General features: G+C 35.0%; 1 protein-coding gene across 3 annotated transcripts in view; it reads left to right on the plus strand.

The window, feature by feature from the left end:
• Smox (Smad on X) overlaps positions 1-27,500 on the plus strand; it is a 133,231-nt gene that overhangs the window by 11,554 nt on the left and 94,177 nt on the right. Inside the window, exon 2 of one of the 3 annotated variants that reach the window (XM_068352681.1) lies at positions 13,455-14,766. The exons of 1 other annotated variant lie outside the window; for it this stretch is intronic. In XM_068352681.1, the coding sequence (XP_068208782.1) occupies positions 14,526-14,766 (241 nt within the window). In that variant the 5' untranslated portion in view covers positions 13,455-14,525. The remainder of the gene's footprint in view (positions 1-13,454; positions 14,767-27,500) is intronic. One more of the 3 variants, XM_068352682.1, reaches the window with a different exon arrangement.

Consider the following 27,500-nt stretch of genomic DNA (forward strand, 5'->3'; position numbering starts at 1 on the left):
CGACCCCTTATCTTATGGATAGCTATGGTGAAGAAAAATATAGAATACTTTTAGAAGTGCATACTCAAAAACAATATGAATTTCATTTACTGTTGTCATTTTGCTAATCCTTTTTTTTAATGTTTTTGTATATTCTCCATTTTTTAACTTGGCAATTTATCTATATTTGTTATTTAGTTACGATTATTACTAATTTTTTCTTATAGATTATTTATAGATTCGTCACTAATATACATACAGTCAGTACTTCAAGGTTATTAATTATGGCTTAAATTTTAATTTCGTAAAACACTAATTGAAGTAAATCGAAATGTTTAAAGACAATGAAAGACATTTCATATGGATTAAAACTCCCAGGAAAAAAATATGTTATTACTACTACTACTACTACTTTCTAAGCTACAACCCTAGTTGGAAAAACAGAATGCTATAAGCCCGGGGTCTCCAACAGGGAAAATAGCTCAGTGAGGAAAGGAAACAAGAAAATATAAATATTTAAGAAAACTTAGACAAGGTATGGATGATGGAAACTGCCTTGCAATAATTTTACAAACAGGGCGATAATATTATCAATGATAATTTTGATATTTGTTAAAATGTATTACTTTAAGTTATTTTGAAAATGAAAAAAAAGTTTTAATAACGAAAAAAAAAAAAGATCCTATCTTCATATCTGTCTTGGGCAGAAACATATGATAAAAATGTTTGTTTTAACAGATAATAATGAAAACTAACAGTTTTAATAGCAATATGCCAAAAGAATACAATTCCTATCTTCATATCTGTCTTGGGCAAAACACAGACTTAACAGTTTTAATAGCAATATGACAGAAGAATACAGTTCCTATCTTCAAATCTGTCTTGGACAAACACAGACTGAACAGTTTTAATAGCAATATGACAGAAGAATACAGTTCCTATCTTCAAATCTGTCTTGGACAAACACAGACTGAACAGTTTTAATAGCAATATGACAGAAGAATACAGTTCCTATCTTCATATCTGTCTTGGGCAAAACACACTGAAGAGTTTTAATAGCAATATGCCCAAAAGAACACAATTCCTATCTTCATATCTGTCTTGGGCAAAACACAGACTGAACAGTTTTAATAGCAATATGACAGAAGAATACAGTTCCTATCTTCAAATCTGTCTTGGACAAACACAGAGTGAACAGTTTTAATAGCAATATGACAGAAGAATACAGTTCCTATCTTCATATCTGTCTTGGGCAAAACACAGACTGATCAGTTTTAATAGCAATATGCCAAAAAGAACACAATTCCTATCTTCATATCTGTCTTGGGCAAAACACAGACTGATCAGTTTTAATAGCAATATGCCAAAAAGAACACAATTCCTATCTTCATATCTGTCTTGGGCAAAACACAGACTGATCAGTTTTAATAGCAATATGCCAAAAAGAACACAATTCCTATCTTCATATCTGTCTTGGGCAAAACACAGACTGATCAGTTTTAATAGCAATATGCCAAAAAGAACACAATTCCTATCTTCATATCTGTCTTGGGCAAAACACAGACTTAACAGTTTTAATAGCAATATGCCAAAAGAATACAATTCCTACCTTCATATCTGTCTCGGGCAAAACACAGACTTAACAGTTTTAATAGCAATATGCCAAAAAGAACACAATTCCTATCTTCATATCTGTCTTGTTCAAAACACAGACTGAACAGTTTTAATAGCAATATGGCAGAAGAATACAGTTCCTATCTTCATATCTGTCTTGGGCAAAACACAGACTTAACAGTTTTAATAGCAATATGCCAAACGAATACAGTTCCTATCTTCATATCTGTCTTGTTCAAAACACAGACTGAACAGTTTTAATAGCAATATGACAGAAGAACACAGTTCCCATCTTCATATCTGTCTTGGGCAAAAACACAGACTGAACAGTTTTAATAGCAATATGCCAAAAGAATACAATTCCTATCTTCATATCTGTCTTGGACAAACACAGACTGAACAGTTTTAATAGCAATATGACAGAAGAACACAATTCCTATCTTCATATCTGTCTTGAACAAACACAGACTGAACAGTTTTAATAGCAATATGACAGAAGAATACAGTTCCTATCTTCATATCTGTCTTGGGCAAACACAGACTGAACAGTTTTAATAGCAATATGACAGAAGAACACAATTCCTATCTTCATATCTGTCTTGGACAAACACAGACTGAACAGTTTTAATAGCAATATGCCAAAAAGAATACAATTCCTATCTTCATATCTGTCTTGGGAAAACACAGACTTAACAGTTTTAATAGCAATATGACAGAAGAATACAGTTCCTATCTTCATATCTGTCTTGGGCAAAACACAGACTGAACAGTTTTATTAGCAATATGACAGAAGAATACAGTTCCTATCTTCATATCCGTCTTGGACAAACACAGACTGAACAGTTTTAATAGCAATATGCCAAAAAGAATACAATTCCTATCTTATGTCTGTCTTGGACAAACACAGACTGAACAGTTTTAATAGCAATATGCCAAAAAGAATACAATTCCTATCTTATGTCTGTCTTGGACAAACACAGACTGAACAGTTTTAATAGCAATATGCCAAAAAGAACACGATTCCCCCAAAACATCTACATGAAACCGACAAGTCACTGATGCTCACTTGATCTGCATTTGACACCGTTAATCTTTTTTTCATCCTCCACCAATGATCAGCAGAGACGGAGACACCGCATTTTTGCTTCCAAACGACCTAGTTACGATGAGAAGTTTGCCAATCGATGTAACACAAGGGACATTTTATAGGTGTTTTTTTTTTTTTTTTTTTTTTTTTTTTTGGAAGACGCCCCGAAGTGCTGGTGACACATCCTCTGGGTAACCTCTGTCGTACGATTTGTTGGTAGATAATGCATTCACGCTTTTGCTTTGTTTCCAAATGATTTCCATTTTTATTATGGATTTTGGGGGAAATTTTTTTTGGGGGGGTTGTAGCTTATTGTACAAGGTTATATTATGGATTTTTTGGATTTTTTTCTTTTGGGGTTGTAGCTTATTGTACAAGGTTATATTATGGATTTTTTGGATTTTTTTTCTTTGGGGGTTGTAGCTTATTGTACAAGGTTACATTATGAATTTTTTGGATTTTTTTTTTCTTTGGGGGTTGTAGCTTATTGTACAAGGTTATATTTTTCTTATTTTGAATAGGCTCGGGATATTGATGTATCTTTGTAGGCCTATATACAACAATTTATATAAATACATTTTGGTTAGAGTTCAATTATATTGTAGAATTGGCCCAAAATATTTATTTAGATATTAGGGTTGTGGTGGCCGATGTGGTAACGTCCCTGACTGGTGAACGCCAGGCTGAAGTTCGAGTCCCGCTCAAACTTGTTTGTTTCTTTGGTCGCTGCAACCTCCCCATCTTTGTGAACTAAGAATTGGGGTTTGGGGGAGCCTATAGGTCTATCTGCTGAGTCATCAGCAGCCATTACCTGGCCCTCCTTGGTCCTATCTTGAGTGGAGAGTGGGCTTGGACGCCGACCATATGCATATATGGTCTGTCTCTAGGGCATTGTCCTGCTCTGTAGGGTTGTGGTGGCCGATGTGGTAACGTCCCTGACTGGTGAACGCCAGGCTGAAGTTCGAGTCCCGCTCAAACTTGTTTGTTTCTTTGGTCGCTGCAACCTCCCCATCTTTGTGAACTAAGAATTGGGGTTTGGGGGAGCCTATAGATCTATCTGCTGAGTCATCAGCAGCCATTACCTGGCCCTCCTTGGTCCTAACTTGAGTGGAGAGGGGCGTGGACGCTGATCATATGCATATATGGTCTGTCTTTAGGGCATTGTCCTGCTCTATAGGGCAATGTCACTGTCCCTTGCCTCTGCCATTCATGAGCGACCTTTAAACCTTTAAGATAACACCGAATTCAAGCATTTGTTCACATGAGGAACTATAGGCTAAGTCAGTAGAGCGCAGACCTCCGCAGTTGCAGCTTATTTCTCGACCTTTTTCTCGATCTTGACCTTGACCTTTGAACCAAGTCTGAAGTCTCTGTTACAATGTCCAAACTTATGGCTGATTACGTGAATTGGACATTTTACTTGACCGTGACTTTGACCTTTGACCTTGACATTCCAAAATTTTAAGATTTCTAGCTTTTAATACAACCGTTAATTCCTGCAAGTTTCATTACTCTACGATTTAAAATGGGGCCAGGAAGCTGTTCACAAACAAACAAACAAACACAGAAACAGGAGGTAAAACATAACCTGCTTCCAACTTCGTTGGCGGAGGTAATGATTTATATATAGAAGAACAAATATGCACAATTAGGGTTGTAGCTTAGCGATTAAGTATTAGTAATAATAATAATAATAATAATAATGATAATGATAATAATAAAAGTTGTAATAATAATAATGATAATAATAATAATAATAATAATAATAATAAAAATGATAATAATAATGATGATAATAATAATAATGATAACGATAATAATAATGATAATAATAATAATAAAAGTTGTAATAATAATAATAATAATAATAATAATAATAATAATAATAATAAACAAAAATCTTATGAACATTAAAAATTCAACAAGGCTTTGGCTAATCTCATTAAAAAAAAATAGTTGTATATTAAAAATTCAAGAAGGCTTTTGATTCATCTTAAAAAATACACAAAGTAAAAAAAGGAAAAAAAAAAAAAAAAAAAAACTCTCGCCATAACATGAATCTCGTCTTTATTACTAAATCAACTGCGGGGCATAATATTGCAAACGTTAATGGACCAGGTATCGAACGTTCGCATAAGAATTATCCTGGAATATGTGTGATTAACCTTGGCTGGGTGGGACACAATTCTCTCTCTCTCTCTCTCTCTCTCTCTCTCTCTCTGAACTACAGAACTCTCGCTAACCCGATCTTCATTTTCATAATGTTTCAGTTTCGAGTGGGACACATTCTCTCTCTCTCTCTCTCTCTCTCACTGAACTACAGAACTCTCGTTAACCCGATCTTCATTTTCATAATATTTCAGTTTCGAGTGGGACACATTCTCTCTCTCTCTCTCTCTCTCTCTCTCTCTCTCATTTTCATAATATTTCAGTTTCAAGATGTTACAAATGCAAGGTTCGTTGTGGAGGTATACACACACACACTCTCTCTCTCTCTCTCTCTCTCTCGCTCTCCCTCCCTCTCTCTCTCTCTCTCTCTCTCTCTCTCTCATTTTCATAATATTTCAGTTTCAAGATGTTACAAATGCAAGGTTTGGCTGTTAAGATACATTTCTTAGGAACTGGTTCTTTGAGCTAATTAAAGATTTTAGAAATAGAATAAAATAAACAATTTTGATTGTATATATATAAGTGTATATATATATATATATATATATGTGCCTTTCATTAGAAGGGGCTAGCGTTCGATCCCAAGTATGAGGTAAAAATTTATTTCTATTTGAACACGATGTTGTGTTGATATTTATCCATATTGACTCATTAGGGGTAATTTGAATGAATTACTACCAATTGTGTCACGTGGTGGCCCGGGGAAATCGGGTAAAACTCGCTGGTAAAGAGACTGATGTCTCACCAGGTAAATCCTCGGACAGCTAGATTAGTGTCAGGTTCAGATTTCCTTTTATGGGCTCTCGTGGCATGGTTGGTTTCGACCTGGCCTTTCATTAGAAGGGGCTAGCGTTCGATCCCAAGTATGAGGTAGAAATTTATTTCTATTTGAACACGATGATGTGTTGATATTTATCCATATATATATATATATATATACATACATATATATATATATATATATATATACATACATACATATACACACACACAAACACACCTATTACCGCAAAGGGCCTCGGTTAGATTTCGCCAGTCGCCTGTATCTTGAGCTTTTTAATTCAATACTCCTCCATTCATCATCTCCTACTTCAGGTATCATACTCCTCAGCCATATAGGCCTGGGTCTGCTATCTATTCTAGTGCCTTGTGGATCCCAGCTGAACGTTTTGGTGAACTAATCTCTCTTGGGGAGTGCGAAGAGCACGCCCAAACCATCTCCATCTACCCCTCATCATGATCTCATCCACACATGGCACTTGAGTCATCTCTCTTATAGTTTCATTTCTAATCTTGGCCTGCCATATCACTCCCAATATCCTTTTTCGCAAATCTACTAAATCTATTAGAGGTTGTTTTATATATATATATATATATATATATAGATACAGTATATATTTTTGCTTATTTTAACTCGGCTGCAAACTATACTCAATTTTTTTTAATGAGGCGCATTTGCACTGACTCGCAGCGGTGCCCTTTAAGCTCGGAAAAATTCCCTGCTATCTGATTGGTTAGAATTATCTCGCCCAACCAATCAGCGATCAGGAAACTTTCCCGAGCTAAAGGGGCACCCCTGCGAGTCAGTGCAACTCTGCCTCACTGAAAAGAATTGACTATAGAACTTAATACATTTATTATTATTATTACTATTATTATTATTATTATTATTATTATTATTATTGATATCTGCTTTTACTTTAATATTTTTATCTACGCATTGACATAACCAGAGGAATAATGTATGATCGCTATGTCTGTTTGTTTTATCAGATTCACACATTATAATAAGCATTTTATTAATGAAATCAATATATTATAGTGCATACGGAACTGCATTTGTTTACATGTTATTAGACCTCACTGCTTATTAATATTTTTTTGAGTTAGTCATGTTTATATATATCTTTCTTTCTTGGGTTTTCTTTAAAGATATTTGATCATGGCATAGGCTGTATCGAATGTAATCTGTAGAGGATTTTGAAATTACAATATAAAATGGTTTTTGTAAGTAACCAGATATATATATATATATATATATATATTTATAATGTACACTAGTGTATATGACCCGTCAAAAATGACGGGTATATGTTTAGATAGATATGCAGACACACGAACTTACACACACACTGTTCGTGCATCTCGATGTACCCCCTCCCGCCATGGTATGACTATTCCCTCTACCCAAGCGATGGGGAGAGGCTGATTAGATATACGTCTGGCAATGCCGCTCTCTCTCTCTCTCTCTCTCTCTCTCTCTCTCTCTCTTATATATATATATATATATATATCACCAGCCGCTTGCTCTTTATTATATGTAGGAGATGTATATGTATGTATATAATGTATGCATGTGTATATTGTCCTTATATGATAATATCTGTGACTGACTTCACAATACAAACTAGTCGTTCGTTATAGTCAGATGTGACTTTACTCAGTCGGCGTACATTATTTATATCCAATTCCTTTTTAATATTAAATTAGTTACTGTATTTTTTATTCAATTGTATGGTGTGTATGGATGTGTGCTGTCTGTAACTTACTTTATATTAATGTTATTTAAAATTTAATAAAACAATTTTTTATCTTTTTTGAAATGTGGCGGGATGTGTCCGTAGATTATTGGTATCCCTTTTATATGTCACTAGATTAGGGCCTTATTATTATTATTATTATTATTATTATTATTATTATTATTAGTCCTTTGAGAGAGAGAGAGAGAGAGAGAGAGAGAGAGAGAGAGAGAGAGAGAGATAATAGAACAACCCGTTTAAATGTTTAAAGGATTAAAGGTCGCTCATGAATGGCAGAGGCAAGGGACAGTGACATTGCCCTAGCGATTAGGACAATGTCCTAGAGACTGACCATATATTATATGATCAGCGCCCAAGCCTCCTCTCCACCCAAGCTAGGACCAGGCAGGGCCAGGCAGTGGCTGCTGATGATTCAACAGATAGACCTATAGGCTCCCCCAACCTTAGCTCACAAGGATGGTAAGGTTGCAGACACTAATGGCACTAACGAGTCTGAGCGGGACTCGAACCCCCGACTGGCAAACGCCAGGCAGAGACGTTACCAATCAGGCCACAGCAACCCCGTTTAAGCTTGTCATCTCATGTTTTATATCGTTTGAATTTTTGTGACATTCTTGGTCTCAACTGTATGTATAGAAGCTCGTTATCAGTTGATCAAACTTTACTAGCATTCATGTAGCCTCTCCATTAACATTTATATCTTTTAAATAGTTCATATTTACCTGTTATCGTTGAAAGAAAGAATTGATTGAAACTAACATTGTTAAATAAACCTTGTACTAAAGCTGTTTGATACTACTATAGTCAATTCTTTTTAGTGAGGCAGATTTTCACCGACTCGCAGGGTTGCCCTCTGATTGCTCGGACAAGATCATTCTAACCAATCAGATAGCAGGAAACTTTTCCGAGCTAAAGGGGCACCGCTGTGAGTCGGTGCAAATGCGCCTTATTAAATAAAATTGACTATATTCAAGGTTACCCATAACATGGTAAATGGTCTCCCACCATCACCAATCCGCAGTGGCCATTGTGGCTATGAAAATGGTCAAACCCCACATATGAATAAGGATATGTTGAGTCCTTTGTCCTGCAGTGGACTATAATTGGCTGCATTTTTATTAGTTTTACAAACACACACACACATTATATATATATATATATATATATATATATTTATTTGTTATATGTGTGTGCGTGTGTGTGTTTATACATTCGTACATACTAAATATATATTATCACCATCTGTTACTATTTTTAGATCTTTGCAAAACACAGACAGACACACACACACACACACACACATATATATATATATATATATATATCATTACTTTTATACCCAAATTGATAAGTTATCCTTGGACAAACCAATTCACAATTGAGTTGATTGGTAGATTTTCTTGAATGAGTAAGAAAAAAAATCTAAAGAAATATGATATCAGAATATGGAATGATTTATATAAAATAATAACATAAACATAAAAAAAAACTTTAAAGACGATTGCTGTAAAATATTAACCTAAACATAAAATAACTTGATGTTTTAAGGTATCAGTAATTAACAGAGTTATTTGTTTATATTCAGTTTGTTGCTACTCTCCCTTTCGCGTATGTGCTGACTTTGCTAATATTCCCAAACGCCTATTCGAAGTGTTTTCCCTCTTGGCGCCTTCAATTTGTGCGCGTCAGCGTTTTCTAACCAAAAGATGGCGCAGACTATGTTTTTGGTATTTGTGCAACCTAATGAATTTTGGGTCCTGAGGGTTAATCGAAAAGGGGTTTCATGCTAATAATAATAATAATAATAATAATAATAATAATAATAATAATAATAATAATAATAATAATAATAATTTGTGCAACCTAATGAATTTTGGGTCCTGAGGGTTAATCAAAAATGGGGTTTCATGCTAATAATAATAATAAAAATAATAATAATAATAATATAATAAAAATAATAATAATAATAATAATTTGTGCAACCTAATGAATTTTGGGTCCTGAGGGTTAATCAAAAATGGGTTTCATGCTAATAATAATAATAATAATAATAATAATTAATAATAATAATAATAATAATAATAATAATAATAATAATGATAATAATAATAATTTGTGCAACCTAATGAATTTTGGGGTCCTGAGGGTTATTCGAAAATGGGTTTCATGATAATAATAATAATAATAATAATAATAATAATAATAATAATAATAATAATAATTTGTGCAACCTAATGAATTTTGGGTCCTGAGGGTTAATCTAAAATGGGTTTCATGCTAATAATAATAATAATGATAATAATAATAATAATAATAATAATAATAATAATAATAATAATAATAATAATAATTTGTGCAACCTAATGAATTTTGGGTCCTGAGGGTTAATTGAAAATGGGTTTCATGATAAATAATAATAATAATAATAATAATAAAATAATAATAATAATAATAATAATAATAATAATAATAATAAATTTGTGCAACCTAATGAATTTTGGGTCCCTGAGGGTTAATCGAAAATGGGTTTCATGCTAATAATAATAATAATAATAATAATAATAATAATAATAATAATAATAATAATAATCTTTATTTCATTAAAAGCCATATACAGTTACAATAAGGGTACTGTGATCTTACACTTTTGGACATCGGTAAAAAAAAAGATGAGATATGCAATAATATCAGTGATATATTATAAACATCAATTAGCAGGTTGACCACAGAGTTCTAAGGTCTGGGTAATAAAATCACAATAGAATTAACGCTTAACAATAATGATAGCATACATATCAGCAAACAAAAGGAGGGAGGAAAAAAATGGCGATGACAATGATAATTATGTTGGAACAGAAATTTCTTGAATAATGATAGAACTCTGGGATTAAAGATAAAGTCTAAAGTCAATATGGAAATTAGAAAATTAGTTTACCTTTAGGATTAATAATGAAAATATTCTTTTTCTATCACATCTAAACGCTTAAAGATAAACTCTAAAGTTAATATGGAAATAAGAAAATTAGTTTATTATTCTCAGTTTTGATGTCAGGGTTGCCAGTTTGGCCTTTTTTCAGGCCCCCAAAACTGAAATTTGGCCTTTTTTGAAGTTGGTCGGCCTCTAGTAATATGAAAAAAGTGGGCTTAAAACACTATATTTTTTGGCCTTTTTCTACTAATGGACCAGTTTGGCCTTTTTTACAGGGCCTCCCCCCAAAAAAAAAACTGAAATTTGGCCTTTTTTGAAATTGGTTGGCCTCTAGTAATATGAAAAAAGTGGGCTTAAAACACTATATTTTTGGCCTTTTTCTACTAATGGACCAGTTTGGCCTTTTTTACAGGCGCCTCCCCCCAAAAAAAAAACTGAAATTTGGCCTTTTTTGAAATTGGTTGGCCTCTAGTAATATGAAAAAAGGTGGGCTTAAAACACTATATCTTTGGCCTTTTTCTACTAATGGACCAGTTTGGCCTTTTTTCAGCCCCCACAATAAAAGCTGAAATTTGGCCTTTTTTGAAATTGGTTGGTCTCTAGTAATATGAAAAAAAGTGGGCTTAAATACTATATTTTTTGGCCTTTTCTACTAATGGACCAGTTTGGCCTTTTTACAGGCGCCTCCCCCTCAATAAAAAACTGAAATTTGGCCTTTTTGAAATTGTTTGGCCTCTAGTAATATGAAAAAGTGGGCTTAAAACAATATATTTTTGCCCTTTTTCTACTAATGGACCAGTTTGGCCTTTTTTTCAGGCCAAAAAAAACTGAAATTTGCCCTTTTTTGAAGTTGGTTGGCCTCTAGTAATATGAAAAAAAGTGGGCTTAAAATAATATATTTTTTTGGCCTTTTTCTACTAATGGACCAGTTTGGCCTTTTTTCAGTCCCCCCAAAACTGAAATTTGGCCTTTTTTGAAATTGGTTGGCCTCTAGTAATATGAAAAAAGTGGGCTTAAGATAATATATTTTGGCCTTTTTTCTACTAAAGCTGCCGTTGAATAGAATTTGACATTTTTCCACATTTGAAAACCTGGCAACCCTGTTTGATGTCTTTGGCCTTTTTCCTCATTTTGAAACCCTGGCAACCCTGTTTGATGTCTTTGGCCTTTTTCCACATTTTGAAAACTGGCAACCCGGTTTGATGTCTTTGGCCTTTTTTCCACATTTGAAAACCTGGCAACCCTGTTTGATGTCTTTGGCCTTTTTCCACATTTTGAAAACCTGGCAACCCTGTTTGATGTCTTTGGCCTTGTTCCACATTTTGAAAACCTGGCAACCCTGTTTGGTGTCTTTGGCCTTTTTCCACATTTTGAAACCTGGCAACCCTGTTTGATGTCTTATTTCTAGCTTCGTAGAACCGAAACCTTTTGCATCAACTGGTTTTTAAGTTTTAAGTCTCCTTCCTACTTTATATCAATTCTCAAAATATTCTTTTTATTGATTTTTGCTCTTGACAATTATTTAGGGTCGCTGTTCTGGATTTCATTGTACCATTACAGAAGTCTCCCTTGGGATGTGTGGGTGTTGGTATAGGAAATGCTGTAGGCCAATAGATAAGTTTCTATTAACAGGGATATGGATATATGGATTTGATAATTTGCCGTGGATTTTGATTGTATTAAAGGATATATATATATATATATACATATATATATATATATATATAACATATACATATACCTTATATATATATATATATATATATGAGAGAGAGAGAGAGAGAGAGAGAGAGACTGTATATATATATATATATATACACCTGTATATATATACATATATACATATACATATACCTGTATATATATATATATTATATATATATATATATATAATATCTGTATATATACCTGTATATATATATATATATATATATCTGTATATATATATATATATTTATATATACTGTATATATATAGATATGTATATATATATATATATATATATAAGAGAGAGAGAGAGAGAGAGAGAGAGAGAGAGAGAGTGTGAGTGTTAGTGGTGTCCAAAAGCAATTGGGTCGTTTTATACGTCGTAATAATTTTGCAGTTAAATCTGCTATATTTTATCGCCAATATTTATTTCATCTTACACTACTAGCTATTATTAAGATGTGTAAAACGACCCAATTGTTTTTGTACACCACTAACTATCTCTCTCTCTCTCTCTCTCTCTCTCTCTCTCTCTCTCTCTGTATATACTGTATATATAAAGTACATTTTTCTTGCTATGGTCTTAATGTTAATTTAATACAAATAGTTGATTACTATTTCATTCGCCATGAAAATGTACACAAAAGAAAAAAGAAAAATTTAAATTATTTGGATCCATTTTCAGTTATAATTTTCTCTCCTTTAATTACTATTATATTACTATTTACAAGGGAATTTATTTATTTCTTAATTTTCCCTTATTCAAATAATCTTCGAATTCTATGAAAGAGTGTGGCATTTGGTTTCCCTTACATCGGACTCCACTATTAAAAAAAAAAAAAAAAAAAAAAAAAAAACTATCACACCCACTGCATGCAAATTGTCAAATATTCTTGTCCCGTCGTTGCCAGGGTCAAGTGTGGGCCCTTTAAAGCGTGAACGCCCATAAGATGAACACGAAGAGGAAATGTCATTGCTAGGTGAACGAGATTGAGCCATGCTCATTGATAAATTCGCCTTGTGGGTGATGTTTTGAGTCTGTTAGGTGTATATCTTCTTAGATGTATTATTATTATTATTAATATTATGAATACGATATTGACCATTGTATTGCTATTTTCTTTGGAGCCACCCCCAGAAAGAGGAGAGTACGTCACACACAGACACACGCATACACACACATATATGTATATATATATATATATATATATTATATGTACTTATACATATATATATATATATATATACATATATATATATACATATATATATATATATATATATTATATATACACATACACACATTTATATATATATATATAGAGAGAGAGAGAGAGAGAGAGAGAGAGAGAGAGAGAGAGAGAAAGAAAAAAATTATGCTTATTTTATCAACATTCGTGTTAATTTGTGTATTAACTATTTCTTCCAGACGCCAGTCGAAACTTCTTTTTTTATTTCTTAACTGATACATTGAATTAGAGATATACAGTGTCTTTTATATACCTTAAAATATCGTCTTTTACGAAATGGATTAAGCTACCGTAAAAGATTGCATGGAATTGAGTTTTGAGACAACTTGTGAAATATTGAAAATATATTGAAAATTTCATATGCCTGGAAAATATCTTTAGTGCATACAGTGAAAAGTGTAATCAATATATAGGTGACATTGGATTAACTATATGTCAAGAGACAGGTCCATAACCTTATAGGAGATATAGATAACTTAGAAAAATATATTGAGCAGACCTCAGTGCGAAATCCAGTCGACATTGTAGTGTTCAGCGTCCCTCTCCAAATAGCATATTTACCACCTCTCATTGGATATATGTCCCTAGCTTCTCAACTCTTATAATCTCTTCTTAAAAAAGGGTATTTGCGTTTAAGCCTTATCTGATCACCCTTTGGTATTTCCTGGGCCTTTCTCTAGATAATACTGGACTCAGTCATCAGAGAGAGAGAGAAAGAGAGAGAGAGAGAGAGAGAGAGAGAGAGAGAGAGAGAGAGAGCGAGAGAGCATAGTTCCAGTACACAGACCTTGGGTGCCCCAGAACGTTTAAAGACACCAATCTTTATAGGTCTGGCATTTTTTCTCTCTCTGTCTGTCGTCTTTTCAAGTGTCAAAGGTCCGCTTCAGGTGTCATTTATATCCCCAGGCCATCAACCACCCCTTGATCACCCCCCCAAGGGCTCCTCACCCCCTGGGTTGCCTGGGTTTTGACTATAGTTTCCATAGGATACAACCCTAGAGGGACAAGTGATTTGAGCTATCGGCTTTGAAAAGCAGTCGAAGCCCTTTGAAAAAGCAGTCGAAGCCCTTGGTCCCCGTGTGGCATTTAACCACATCTCCCCTCGGAGTAGTGCCCACACCGAGGAGAGAGCGTCCTACGCTTACTGCTGCTGCAGCAGCAGCTGCTGGACCTGAAGAAGTCGCAGTAACTCCCAAGACTCGTAAATCGCTTGAACGGAGGAATCCCGCCAGAGCCTCCTGCGGTAGTATATGGTGTCGGTGGCGGCCGCATGGTCGCGCCTTGGGGACGTGTGCCGAGGAGCTGCTGCTGCGGGCTTCACCTGCTACCCATTTCTCTTCGGAGGGCCCGCCAAGAAATTCGGCGTGGCTGAAGGCCCGGCTGGCGGTGCAGGTAGCTACCCGATGGTAGCGACCTGCTCCGCCGACTCATCGTCCAATGCGCCAATTCTCGCTATGGACAGCGCGTCTTCTCCGCCCCCTAATTATTCAGGTATTTTTCTCCTATTTTTTTTTGGGGGGGGGGTTTCTTGTTTATTGGTTTTTCTTTTTTTCTAGTATATATATATATGTATATATATATATATATGTGTGTGTGTGTATATATATATATATATATATATATATATATATATACTGTATATATGTGTATATATATTATATATATACATATATATATATATATATGCATATACATGTGTATGTATATATATATATATATATATTTATATGTGTGTATATATATATACATATATATATATATATATATACATACATACATACATATATATATATATATATATACATATATATATGCTTTTTTTTGCAGATTTCAAATTATTCAGGTAATTTCTGAGCCCCTATTTTTTGCTTGTTTAATTGTTTTTCTTTTGTTTCAGTATATATGTTTTTTTTGCAGAACATTTAGTGAAATTATTATTCAGGTAATTTCTTAGCCTTTATTTTTTGTTTTAGTGTTTGTTTTTCTTTTACTTCAGTATATATATTTTTTTAGCAGATTATTTAATGAAAATTTCCGTTTTTTTATTGTCTTTAATACCTTTATATTTGGTAAATCTCTGGATATTTATTGTCTTAAATACCTATATATTATTATACTTTAATTTTTTATTTCAATGTTATCTTTCATGATATATTTATTGTTTTTTTTTCTATTATTTCTGTATATTTATTCTTTTATTTCTTTACTTATTCACCAAATACCTTTGTGCTATTATGCTTTAATTTATTTCAATATTATTTTTTATGACTTTCTTTATTGGCCATTTTTATATTCTGTATGTTATAATTTTATTTCATGGGTTGTGGTGGCCGATGTGGTAAAGTCCCTGACTGGTGATCACCAGACTAGGGTTCAAGTCTCGCTCAAACTCGTTAGTTTCTTTGGTCGATGCATCCTCACCATCCTTATGAAGTAAGAATGTGGAGGGGTTTTGGGGATGGCCGATGTGGTAAAGTCCCTGACTGGTGATCACCAGACTAGGGTTCGAGTCCCGCTCAAACTCGTTAGTTTCTTTGGTCGATGCATCCTCACCATCCTTATGAAGTAAGGATGTGGAGGGGTTTGGGGGTGGCCGATGTGGTAACGTCCCTGAGTGGTGATCCCCAGTCAAGTACCGCTCAAACTCGTTAGATTCTTTGGTCGCTGCAACCTCACCATCCTTGTGAGCTAAGGGGGAGCCTATAGATCTATCTGCTGGGTCATCACCAGCCATTGCCTGGCCCTCTTTGATCCTAGCTTGGGTGGAGAGGAGGCTTGGGCGCTAATCATATGTACTGTATATATGGTCAGTCTCTAGGGCATTGTCCTGCTTGATAGGGGAATGTCACTGTCCCTTGCCTCTGCTATTCATGAGAAGCCTTTAAACCTATTCACCATAGGTGAAATCTTTATTATTGAAGTACATCTTTTTTCTTTATTAATATTTTATCTTTATTAACTTTGATATTTTCCTGTAATTCTCTCTCTCTCTCTCTCTCTCTCTCTCTCTCTCTCTCTCTACATTGTTCGTCTATCACATTATTCGGTCTCTCTCTCTCACACATTATTCGGTCTCTCTCTCTCTCACATTATTAGGTCTCTCTCTCTCTCTCTCTCTCTCTCTCTCTCTCACATTATTCGGTCTCTCACACCATTCGTCCGTCTCTCTCTCTCTCTCTCTCTCTCTCTCTCTCTCTCTCTCTCTCTCTCTCTCTCTCTCTCACACACATTATTCGTCTCATTATTCGGCCTCTCTCCCTCTCACACATTATTCGGTCTCTCTCTCTCTCTCTCTCTCTCTCTCTCTCTGTGTCTGTCTGGAGGCACGCTAAGCTTACCTCACTGATCATATCACCTAAGGAGTTTTAACTTGTTTTTTAAGAAACGTGGGATGTCCCATAATAGTTTTCGGAAGGCCCACACATGAATCACCCGTATTTTACCATTCAGAAGTTGTCTGCGTGAGTCATTGGCTTTTTGTTGTGGGCTACAGTTTTACATATGTTTATGTACATAAGGTGTTAGTTGGTGGAGGAAAGAATATAGCTGGGTTTATGTATCGCGTGTCTTTTCTTATGTTTATGGTTATTTTGCTTTTTCTCTTTGCCTACACATACGCCGAATAGTCTGGCCTATTCTTTACAGATTCTCCTCTGTCCTCATACACCTGACAACACTGAGATTATTAAACAATTTTTCTATCAAGGGGTTAACTACTGTACTGTAATTGTTCAGTTGCCACTTTCTTCTTGGTAAGGGTAGAAGAGACTTTAGCTATGGTAAGCAGCTCTTCTAGGAGAAGGACACTCCAAAATCAAACCATTGTTCTCTAGCCTTGGGTAGTGCCAGAGCCTCTGTACCATGGTCTTCCACTGTCTTGGGTTAGAGTTCCCTTGCTTGAGGGTACACTCAGGCACACTGTTCTATCTAGTTTCTCTTCCTCTTGTTTTGTTAAAAGTTTTATAGTTTATATAGGAAATATTTATTTTAATGTTACTCTCCTTGAAATTATATTTTTCCTTGTTTCTTCTCCTCCCTGGGCTATTTTCCCTGTTGGAGCCCCTGGGCTTATAGTATCCTTCTTTTCCAACTAGGGTTGTAGCTTACCAAGTAATAATAAATATAATAATAATAATAATGATAATAAATTGAAATTTAATGTCGAGGAAGATTCCAGATTATTAAAAAAAGAAAAAATCAACAATTTATATCTTGTATTTTAAAATCTTGTCATTCATTTGCTTCTTTTACTATGCTATGTCTGTATGTATATTTTTTTCTGGAATGCCCACTAGGCTAGCAATTTAGTCTATTTGTCTATTATACGTGAAATTAGAAACAAGAAATCATCATCATCATATTCATCATCATCATCATCATCTCCTCCTACGCCTATTGACGCAAAGGACCTCGGTTAGATTTCGCCAGTCGTCTCAATCTTGAGCTTTTAATTCAATACTAGTTTTTAGAAGCAAGAAATAGATGGGGCATATGACACCCCCCCCCCCTCGACAAGAAAAAAAGCATTCAAGGGAAATATAAATATATCTTTTTTTTCACATTGTCGTTAAGAAATATTTTATCAGTTAAACTATTATAAATTCTAAAAAATAATCATAATTTATTCATATTTCTTAAATTAGCAAGAATATTATTTCACATTATCTTCAAGAATAATTTATGATTCATACTATTATAAGTTATAAGAATAATCAAGTTTTGTCATATTTCATTGGCAAGAATAATATTTCGAGAATACTAAAAGAATGAAGATGTTATCGGAGCGATTGTTTCCTGGAAGTCTAAACATCTGACTGAAATCTACCAATAATATTTTGATATATGTTTTTGACAGTCGGGCAGACAACCTTCGTCAAAGTTGAAGAATATGAGAAAAAAAAAAATAGTCAAAATAAACTTTCTTCCACCAAATCGAGTTTTGCATAAACGTCATGATTTCGATGATGTGGGCCACACCAACTCGTAAAAAATGGAAACAACATTATCTTCTTCTTACTCCCTGTCTCTCTTCGTTTACTTTTCCTTTAAACAGTATTGGATATAGGACTTCTCACTCCTTTCTCCCTGTCTCTCGTCGTTTACTTTTCCTTTAAACAGTATTGGATAAAGGACTTATCACTCCTTACTCCCTGTCTCTCTTCGTTTACTTTTCCTTTAAACAGTATTGCATAAAGGACTTCTCACTCCTTACTCCCTGTCTCTCTTCGATTACTTTTCCTTTAAACAGTATTGGATACAGGACTTTTAACTCCTTACTCCCTGTCTCTCTTCGTTTACTTTTCCTTTAAACAGTATTGGATAAAGGACTTATCACTCCTTACTCCCTGTCTCTCTTCGTTTAGTTTTCCTTTAAACAGTATTGGATATAGGACTTCTCACTCCTTACTCCTGGTCTCTATTCGTTTACTTTTCCTTTAAACAGTATTGGATAAAGGACTTATCACTCCTTACTCCCTGTCTCTCTTCGTTTAGTTTTCCTTTAAACAGTATTGGATATAGGACTTCTCACTCCTTACTCCCTCTTCTCTCTTCGTTTAGTTTTCCTTTAAACACTATTGGATACAGGACTTCTCACTCCTTACTCCCTGTCTCTCTTCGTTTACTTTTCCTTTAAACAGTATTGGATATAGGACTTCTCACTCCTTACTCCCTGTCTCTCTTCGTTTACTTTTCCTTTAAACAGTATTGGATACAGGACTTCTCACTCCTTACCCCCTGTCTCTCTTCGTTCACTTTTCCTTTAAACAGTATTGGATATAGGACTTTTCACTCCTTTCTCCCTGTCTCTCTTCGTTTAGTTTTCATTTAAACAGTATTGGATATAGGACTTCTCACTCCTTACTCCTTGTCTCTCTTCGTTTACTTTTCCTTTAAACAGTATTGGATAAAGGACTTTTCACTCCTCACTCCCGGTTTCTCTTCGTTTAGTTCTCCTTTAAACAGTATTGGATATAGGACTTTTCACTTCTTACTCCCTTTCTCTCTTCGTTTAGTTTTCCTTTAAAAAGTATTTGCTATAGGACTTATCACTCCTTACTCATTGTCTCTCTTCGTTTACTTTTCCATTAAACAGTATTGGATATAGGACTTTTAACTCCTTTCTCCCTGTCTCTCTTCGTTTACTTTTCCATTAAACAGTATTGGATATAGGACTTTTAACTCCTTACTCCGTGTCTCTCTTTGTTTACTTTTCCTTTAAACAGTATTGGATATAGGACTTCTCACTCCTTTCTCCCCGTCTCTCTTCGTTTACTTTTCCTTTAAACAGTATTGGATATAGGACTTTTCACTCCTTTCTCTCTGTCTCTCTTCTTTTACTTTTCCTTTAAACAGTATTGGATATAGGATTTCTCACTCCTTACTCCCTGTCTCTCTTCGTTTACTTATCCTTTAAACAGTATTGGATATAGGACTTTTAACTCCTTACTCCGTGTCTCTCTTCGTTTACTTTTCCTTTAAACAGTATTGGATATAGGACTTTTCACTCCTTTCTCCCTGTCTCTCTTCGTTTACTTTTCCTTTAAACAGTATTGGATATAGGACTTCTCACTCCTTACTCCCTCTTCTCTCTTCGTTTAGTTTTCCTTTAAACAGTATTGGATATAGGACTTCTCACTCCTTACTCCCTCTTCTCTCTTCGTTTAGTTTTCCTTTAAAAAGTATTTGCTATAGGACTTATCACTCCTTACCCCCTGTCTCTCTTCGTTCACTTTTCCTTTAAACAGTATTGGATATAGGACTTTTCACTCCTTTCTCCCTGTCTCTCTTCGTTTAGTTTTCATTTAAACAGTATTGGATATAGGACTTCTCACTCCTTACTCCTTGTCTCTCTTCGTTTACTTTTCCTTTAAACAGTATTGGATAAAGGACTTTTCACTCCTCACTCCCGGTTTCTCTTCGTTTAGTTCTCCTTTAAACAGTATTGGATATAGGACTTTTCACTTCTTACTCCCTTTCTCTCTTCGTTTAGTTTTCCTTTAAAAAGTATTTGCTATAGGACTTATCACTCCTTACTCATTGTCTCTCTTCGTTTACTTTTCCATTAAACAGTATTGGATATAGGACTTTTAACTCCTTTCTCCCTGTCTCTCTTCGTTTACTTATCCTTTAAACAGTATTGGATAAAGGACTTTTAACTCCTTACTCCCTGTCTCTCTTCGTTTACTTATCCTTTAAACAGTATTGGATATAGGACTTCTCACTCCTTACTCCCTGTCTCTCTTCGTTTACTTTTCCTTTAAACAGTATTGGATATAGGACTTTTAACTCCTTACTCCCTGTCTCTCTTCGTTTACTTTTCCTTTAAACAGTATTGGATATAGGACTTTTAACTCCTTACTCCCTGTCTCTCTTCGTTTACTTTTCCTTTAAACAGTATTGGATATAGGACTTCTCACTCCTTACTCCCTCTTCTCTCTTCGTTTAGTTTTCCTTTAAACAGTATTGGATACAGGACTTCTCACTCCTTACTCCCTGTCTCTCTTCGTTGACTTTTCCTTTAAACAGTATTGGATACAGGACTTCTCACTCTTTACTCCCTCTCTCTCTTCGTTTACTTTTCCTTTAAACAGTATTGGATACAGGACTTCTCACTCTTTACTCCCTCTCTCTCTTCGTTTACTTTTCCTTTAAACAGTATTGGATATAGGACTTATCACTCCTTACTCCCTGTCTCTCTTCGTTTACTTTTCCTTTAAACAGTATTGGATAAAGGACTTCTCACTCCTTACTCCCTGTCTCTCTTCGTTTACTTTTCCTTTAAACAGTATTGGATATAGGACTTTTCACTCTTTTCTCCCTGTCTCTCTTCGTTTACTTATCCTTTAAACAGTATTGGATAAAGGACTTTTCACTCCTTACTCCCTGTCTCTCTTCGTTTACTTTTCCTTTAAACAGTATTGTATATAGGACTTTTCACTCCTTTCTCCCTGTCTCTCTTCGTTTACTTATCCTTTAAACAGTATTGTATATAGGACTTTTCACTCCTTTCTCCCTGTCTCTCTTCGTTTACTTATCCTTTAAACAGTATTGTATATAGGACTTTTCACTCCTTTCTCCCTGTCTCTCTTCGTTTACTTTTCCTTTAAACAGTATTGGATATAGGACTTTTCACTCTTTTCTCCCTGTCTCTCTTCGTTTACTTATCCTTTAAACAGTATTGGATATAGGACTTTTCACTCTTTTCTCCCTGTCTCTCTTCGTTTACTTATCCTTTAAACAGTATTGGATAAAGGACTTTTCACTCCTTACTCCCTGTCTCTCTTCGTTTACTTTTCCTTTAAACAGTATTGTATATAGGACTTTTCACTCCTTTCTCCCTGTCTCTCTTCGTTTACTTATCCTTTAAACAGTATTGTATATAGGACTTTTCACTCCTTTCTCCCTGTCTCTCTTCGTTTACTTATCCTTTAAACAGTATTGTATATAGGACTTTTCACTCTTTTCTCCCTGTCTCTCTTCGTTTACTTATCCTTTAAACAGTATTGGATAAAGGACTTTTCACTCCTTACTCCCTGTCTCTCTTCGTTTACTTTTCCTTTAAACAGTATTGTATATAGGACTTTTCACTCCTTTCTCCCTGTCTCTCTTCGTTTACTTATCCTTTAAACAGTATTGTATATAGGACTTTTCACTCCTTTCTCCCTGTCTCTCTTCGTTTACTTATCCTTTAAACAGTATTGTATATAGGACTTTTCACTCCTTTCTCCCTGTCTCTCTTCGTTTACTTTTCCTTTAAACAGTATTGGATATAGGACTTTTCACTCTTTTCTCCCTGTCTCTCTTCGTTTACTTATCCTTTAAACAGTATTGGATAAAGGACTTTTCACTCCTTACTCCCTGTCTCTCTTCGTTTACTTTTCCTTTAAACAGTATTGTATATAGGACTTTTCACTCCTTTCTCCCTGTCTCTCTTCGTTTACTTTTCCTTTAAACAGTATTGGATATAGGACTTTTCACTCTTTTCTCCCTGTCTCTCTTCGTTTACTTATCCTTTAAACAGTATTGGATAAAGGACTTTTCACTCCTTACTCCCTGTCTCTCTTCGTTTACTTATCCTTTAAACAGTATTGGATAAAGGACTTTTCACTCCTTACTCCCTGTCTCTCTTCGTTTACTTATCCTTTAAACAGTATTGGATAAAGGACTTTTCACTCCTTACTCCCTGTCTCTCTTCGTTTACTTATCCTTTAAACAGTATTGGATAAAGGACTTTTCACTCCTTACTCCCTGTCTCTCTTCGTTTACTTTTCCTTTAAACAGTATTGGATAAAGGACTTTTCACTCCTTACTCCCTGTCTCTCTTCGTTTACTTTTCCTTTAAACAGTATTCTATATAGGACTTTTCACTCCTTTCTCCCTGTCTCTCTTCGTTTACTTATCCTTTAAACAGTATTGTATATAGGACTTTTCACTCCTTTCTCCCTGTCTCTCTTCGTTTACTTATCCTTTAAACAGTATTAGATATAGGACTTTTCACTCCTTTCTCCCTGTCTCTCTTCGTTTACTTTTCCTTTAAACAGTATTGGATATAGGACTTTTCACTCTTTTCTCCCTGTCTCTCTTCGTTTACTTATCCTTTAAACAGTATTGGATATAGGACTTTTCACTCTTTTCTCCCTGTCTCTCTTCGTTTACTTATCCTTTAAACAGTATTGGATAAAGGACTTTTCACTCCTTACTCCCTGTCTCTCTTCGTTTACTTTTCCTTTAAACAGTATTGGATAAAGGACTTTTCACTCCTTTCTCCCTGTCTCTCTTCGTTTACTTATCCTTTAAACAGTATTGTATATAGGACTTTTCACTCCTTTCTCCCTGTCTCTCTTCGTTTACTTTTCCTTTAAACAGTATTGGATATAGGACTTTTCACTCTTTTCTCCCTGTCTCTCTTCGTTTACTTATCCTTTAAACAGTATTGGATATAGGACTTTTCACTCTTTTCTCCCTGTCTCTCTTCGTTTACTTATCCTTTAAACAGTATTGGATATAGGACTTTTCACTCCTTTCTCCCTGTCTCTCTTCGTTTACTTATCCTTTAAACAGTATTGTATATAGGACTTTTCACTCCTTTCTCCCTGTCTCTCTTCGTTTACTTATCCTTTAAACAGTATTGTATATAGGACTTTTCACTCCTTTCTCCCTGTCTCTCTTCGTTTACTTTTCCTTTAAACAGTATTGTATATAGGACTTTTCACTCCTTTCTCCCTGTCTCTCTTCGTTTACTTATCCTTTAAACAGTATTGGATAAAGGACTTCTCACTCCTTACTCCGTGTCTCTATTCATTTACTTTTCCTTTAAACAGTATTGGATATAGGACTTCTCACTCCTTACTCCCTCTTCTCTCTTCGTTTACTTTTCCTTTAAACAGTATTGGATATAGGACTTTTCACTCCTTTCTCCCTGTCTCTCTTCGTTTAGTTCTCCTTTCAACAGTATTGGATAAAGGACTTCTCACTCCTTACTCCGTGTCTCTATTCATTTACTTTTCCTTTAAACAGTATTGGATATAGGACTTCCCACTCCTTACTCCCTGTCTTTCTTCGTTTACTTATCCTTTAAACAGTATTGGATATAGGACTTTTAACTCCTTACTCCCTGTCTCTCTTCGTTTACTTTTCCTTTAAACAGTATTGGATACAGGACTTTTTACTCCTTACCCCCTGTCTCTCTTCGTTTACTTTTCCTTTAAACAGTATTGGATATAGGACTTTTCACTCCTTTCTCCCTGTCTCTCTTCGTTTACTTATCCTTTAAACAGTATTGGATATAGGACTTTTAACTCCTTTCTCCCTGTCTCTCTTCGTTTACTTATCCTTTAAACAGTATTGTATATAGGACTTTTCACTCCTTTCTCCCTGTCTCTCTTCGTTTACTTTTCCTTTAAACAGTATTGGATATAGGACTTTTCACTCCTTTCTCCCTGTCTCTCTTCGTTTAGTTCTCCTTTCAACAGTATTGGATAAAGGACTTCTCACTCCTTACTCCGTGTCTCTATTCATTTACTTTTCCTTTAAACAGTATTGGATATAGGACTTTTCACTCCTTTCTCCCTGTCTCTCTTCGTTTACTTATCCTTTAAACAGTATTGTATATAGGACTTTTCACTCCTTTCTCCCTGTCTCTCTTCGTTTACTTATCCTTTAAACAGTATTGTATATAGGACTTTTCACTCCTTTCTCCCTGTCTCTCTTCGTTTACTTTTCCTTTAAACAGTATTGTATATAGGACTTTTCACTCCTTTCTCCCTGTCTCTCTTCGTTTACTTATCCTTTAAACAGTATTGGATAAAGGACTTCTCACTCCTTACTCCGTGTCTCTATTCATTTACTTTTCCTTTAAACAGTATTGGATATAGGACTTCTCACTCCTTACTCCCTCTTCTCTCTTCGTTTACTTTTCCTTTAAACAGTATTGGATATAGGACTTCTCACTCCTTACTCCCTCTTCTCTCTTCGTTTACTTATCCTTTAAACAGTATTGGATAAAGGACTTCTCACTCCTTACTCCGTGTCTCTATTCATTTACTTTTCCTTTAAACAGTATTGGATATAGGACTTCCCACTCCTTACTCCCTGTCTTTCTTCGTTTACTTATCCTTTAAACAGTATTGGATATAGGACTTTTAACTCCTTACTCCCTCTTCTCTCTTCGTTTACTTTTCCTTTAAACAGTATTGGATATAGGACTTCTCACTCCTTACTCCCTCTTCTCTCTTCGTTTACTTATCCTTTAAACAGTATTGGATAAAGGACTTCTCACTCCTTACTCCGTGTCTCTATTCATTTACTTTTCCTTTAAACAGTATTGGATATAGGACTTCCCACTCCTTACTCCCTGTCTTTCTTCGTTTACTTATCCTTTAAACAGTATTGGATATAGGACTTTTAACTCCTTACTCCCTGTCTCTCTTCGTTTACTTTTCCTTTAAACAGTATTGGATACAGGACTTTTTACTCCTTACCCCCTGTCTCTCTTCGTTTACTTTTCCTTTAAACAGTATTGGATATAGGACTTTTCACTCCTTTCTCCCTGTCTCTCTTCGTTTACTTTTCCTTTAAACAGTATTGGATATAGGACTTCTCACTTCTTACCCCCTGTCTCTCTTCGTTTAATTTTCCTTTAAACAGTATTGGATACAGGACTTCTCACTCCTTACTCCCTGTCTCTCTTCATTTACTTTTCCTTTAAACAGTATTGGATAAAGGACTTCTCACTCCTTACTCCGTGTCTCTATTCATTTACTTTTCCTTTAAACAGTATTGGATATAGGACTTCCCACTCCTTACTCCCTGTCTTTCTTCGTTTACTTATCCTTTAAACAGTATTGGATATAGGACTTTTAACTCCTTACTCCCTGTCTCTCTTCGTTTACTTTTCCTTTAAACAGTATTGGATACAGGACTTTTTACTCCTTACCCCCTGTCTCTCTTCGTTTACTTTTCCTTTAAACAGTATTGGATATAGGACTTTTCACTCTTCACTCCCGGTTTCACTTCGTTTAGTTCTCCTTTAAAAAGTATTTAATATAGGACTTATCACTCCTTACTCCTTGTCTCTCTTCGTTTACTTTTCCTTTAAACAGTATTGGATACAGGACTTCTCACTCCTTACTCCCTGTCTCTCTTCGTTTACTTTTCCTTTAAACAGTATTGGATATAGGACTTCTCACTTCTTACCCCCTGTCTCTCTTCGTTTAATTTTCCTTTAAACAGTATTGGATACAGGACTTCTCACTCCTTACTCCCTGTCTCTCTTCATTTACTTTTCCTTTAAACAGTATTGGATATAGGACTTTTCACTCCTTTCTCCCTGTCTCTCTTCGTTTACTTTTCCTTTAAACAGTATTGGATATAGGACTTTTCACTCCTTTCTCTCTGCCTCTCTTCGTTTACTTTTCCTTTAAACAGTATTGGATATAGGACTTTTCACTCCTTTCTCTCTGCCTCTCTTCGTTTACTTTTCCTTTAAACAGTATTGGATATAGGACTTTTCACTCCTTTCTCCCTGTCTCTCTTCGTTTACTTTTCCTTTAAACAGTATTGGATATAGGACTTTTCACTCCTTTCTCCCTGTCTCTCTTCGTTTACTTTTCCTTTAAACAGTATTGGATATAGGACTTTTCACTCCTTTCTCTCTGCCTCTCTTCGTTTACTTTTCCTTTAAACAGTATTGGATATAGGACTTTTCACTCCTTTCTCCCTGTCTCTCTTCGTTTACTTTTCCTTTAAACAGTATTGGATATAGGACTTTTCACTCCTTTCTCCCTGTCTCTCTTCGTTTACTTTTCCTTTAAACAGTATTGGATATAGGACTTTTAACTCCTTACTCCCTGTCTCTCTTCGATTACTTTTCCTTTAAACAGTATTGGATATAGGACTTTTCACTCCTTTCTCTCTGTCTCTCTTCGATTACTTTTCCTTTAAACAGTATTTAATATAGGACTTATCACTCCTTACTCCCTGTCTCTCTTCGTTTAATTTTCCTTTAAACAGTATTGGATATAGGACTTTTCACTCCTTTCTCCCTGTCTCTCTGCATTTACTTTTCCTTTAAACAGTATTGGATACAGGACTTCTCATTCCTTTCTCCCTGTCTCTCGTCGTTTACTTTTCCTTTAAACAGTATTGCATAAAGGACTTCTCACTCCTTACTCCCTGTCTCTCTTCGATTACTTTTCCTTTAAACAGTATTGGATATAGGACTTCTCACTCCTTACTCCTGGTCTCTATTCGTTTACTTTTCCTTTAAACAGTATTGGATAAAGGACTTATCACTCCTTACTCCCTGTCTCTCTTCGTTTAGTTTTCCTTTAAACAGTATTGGATATAGGACTTTTAACTCCTTACTCCCTGTCTCTCTTCGTTTACTTTTCCTTTAAACAGTATTGGATATAGGACTTTTAACTCCTTACTCCCTGTCTCTCTTCGTTCACTTTTCCTTTAAACAGTATTGGATATAGGACTTCTCACTCCTTACTCCCTTTCTCTCTTCGTTTAGTTTTCCTTTCAACAGTATTGGATACAGGACTTCTCACTCCTTACCCCCTGTCTCTCTTCGTTTTCTTTTCCTTTAAACAGTATTGGATTTAGGACTTCTCACTCCTTACTCTCTGTCTCTCTTCGTTTACTTATCCTTTAAACAGTATTGGATATAGGACTTTTAACTCCTTACCCCCTGTCTCTCTTCGTTTAGTTTTCCTTTAAAC

Source organism: Palaemon carinicauda, chromosome 29 (assembly GCF_036898095.1).
Source record: "Palaemon carinicauda isolate YSFRI2023 chromosome 29, ASM3689809v2, whole genome shotgun sequence".
NCBI lineage: Eukaryota > Metazoa > Arthropoda > Malacostraca > Decapoda > Palaemonidae > Palaemon > Palaemon carinicauda.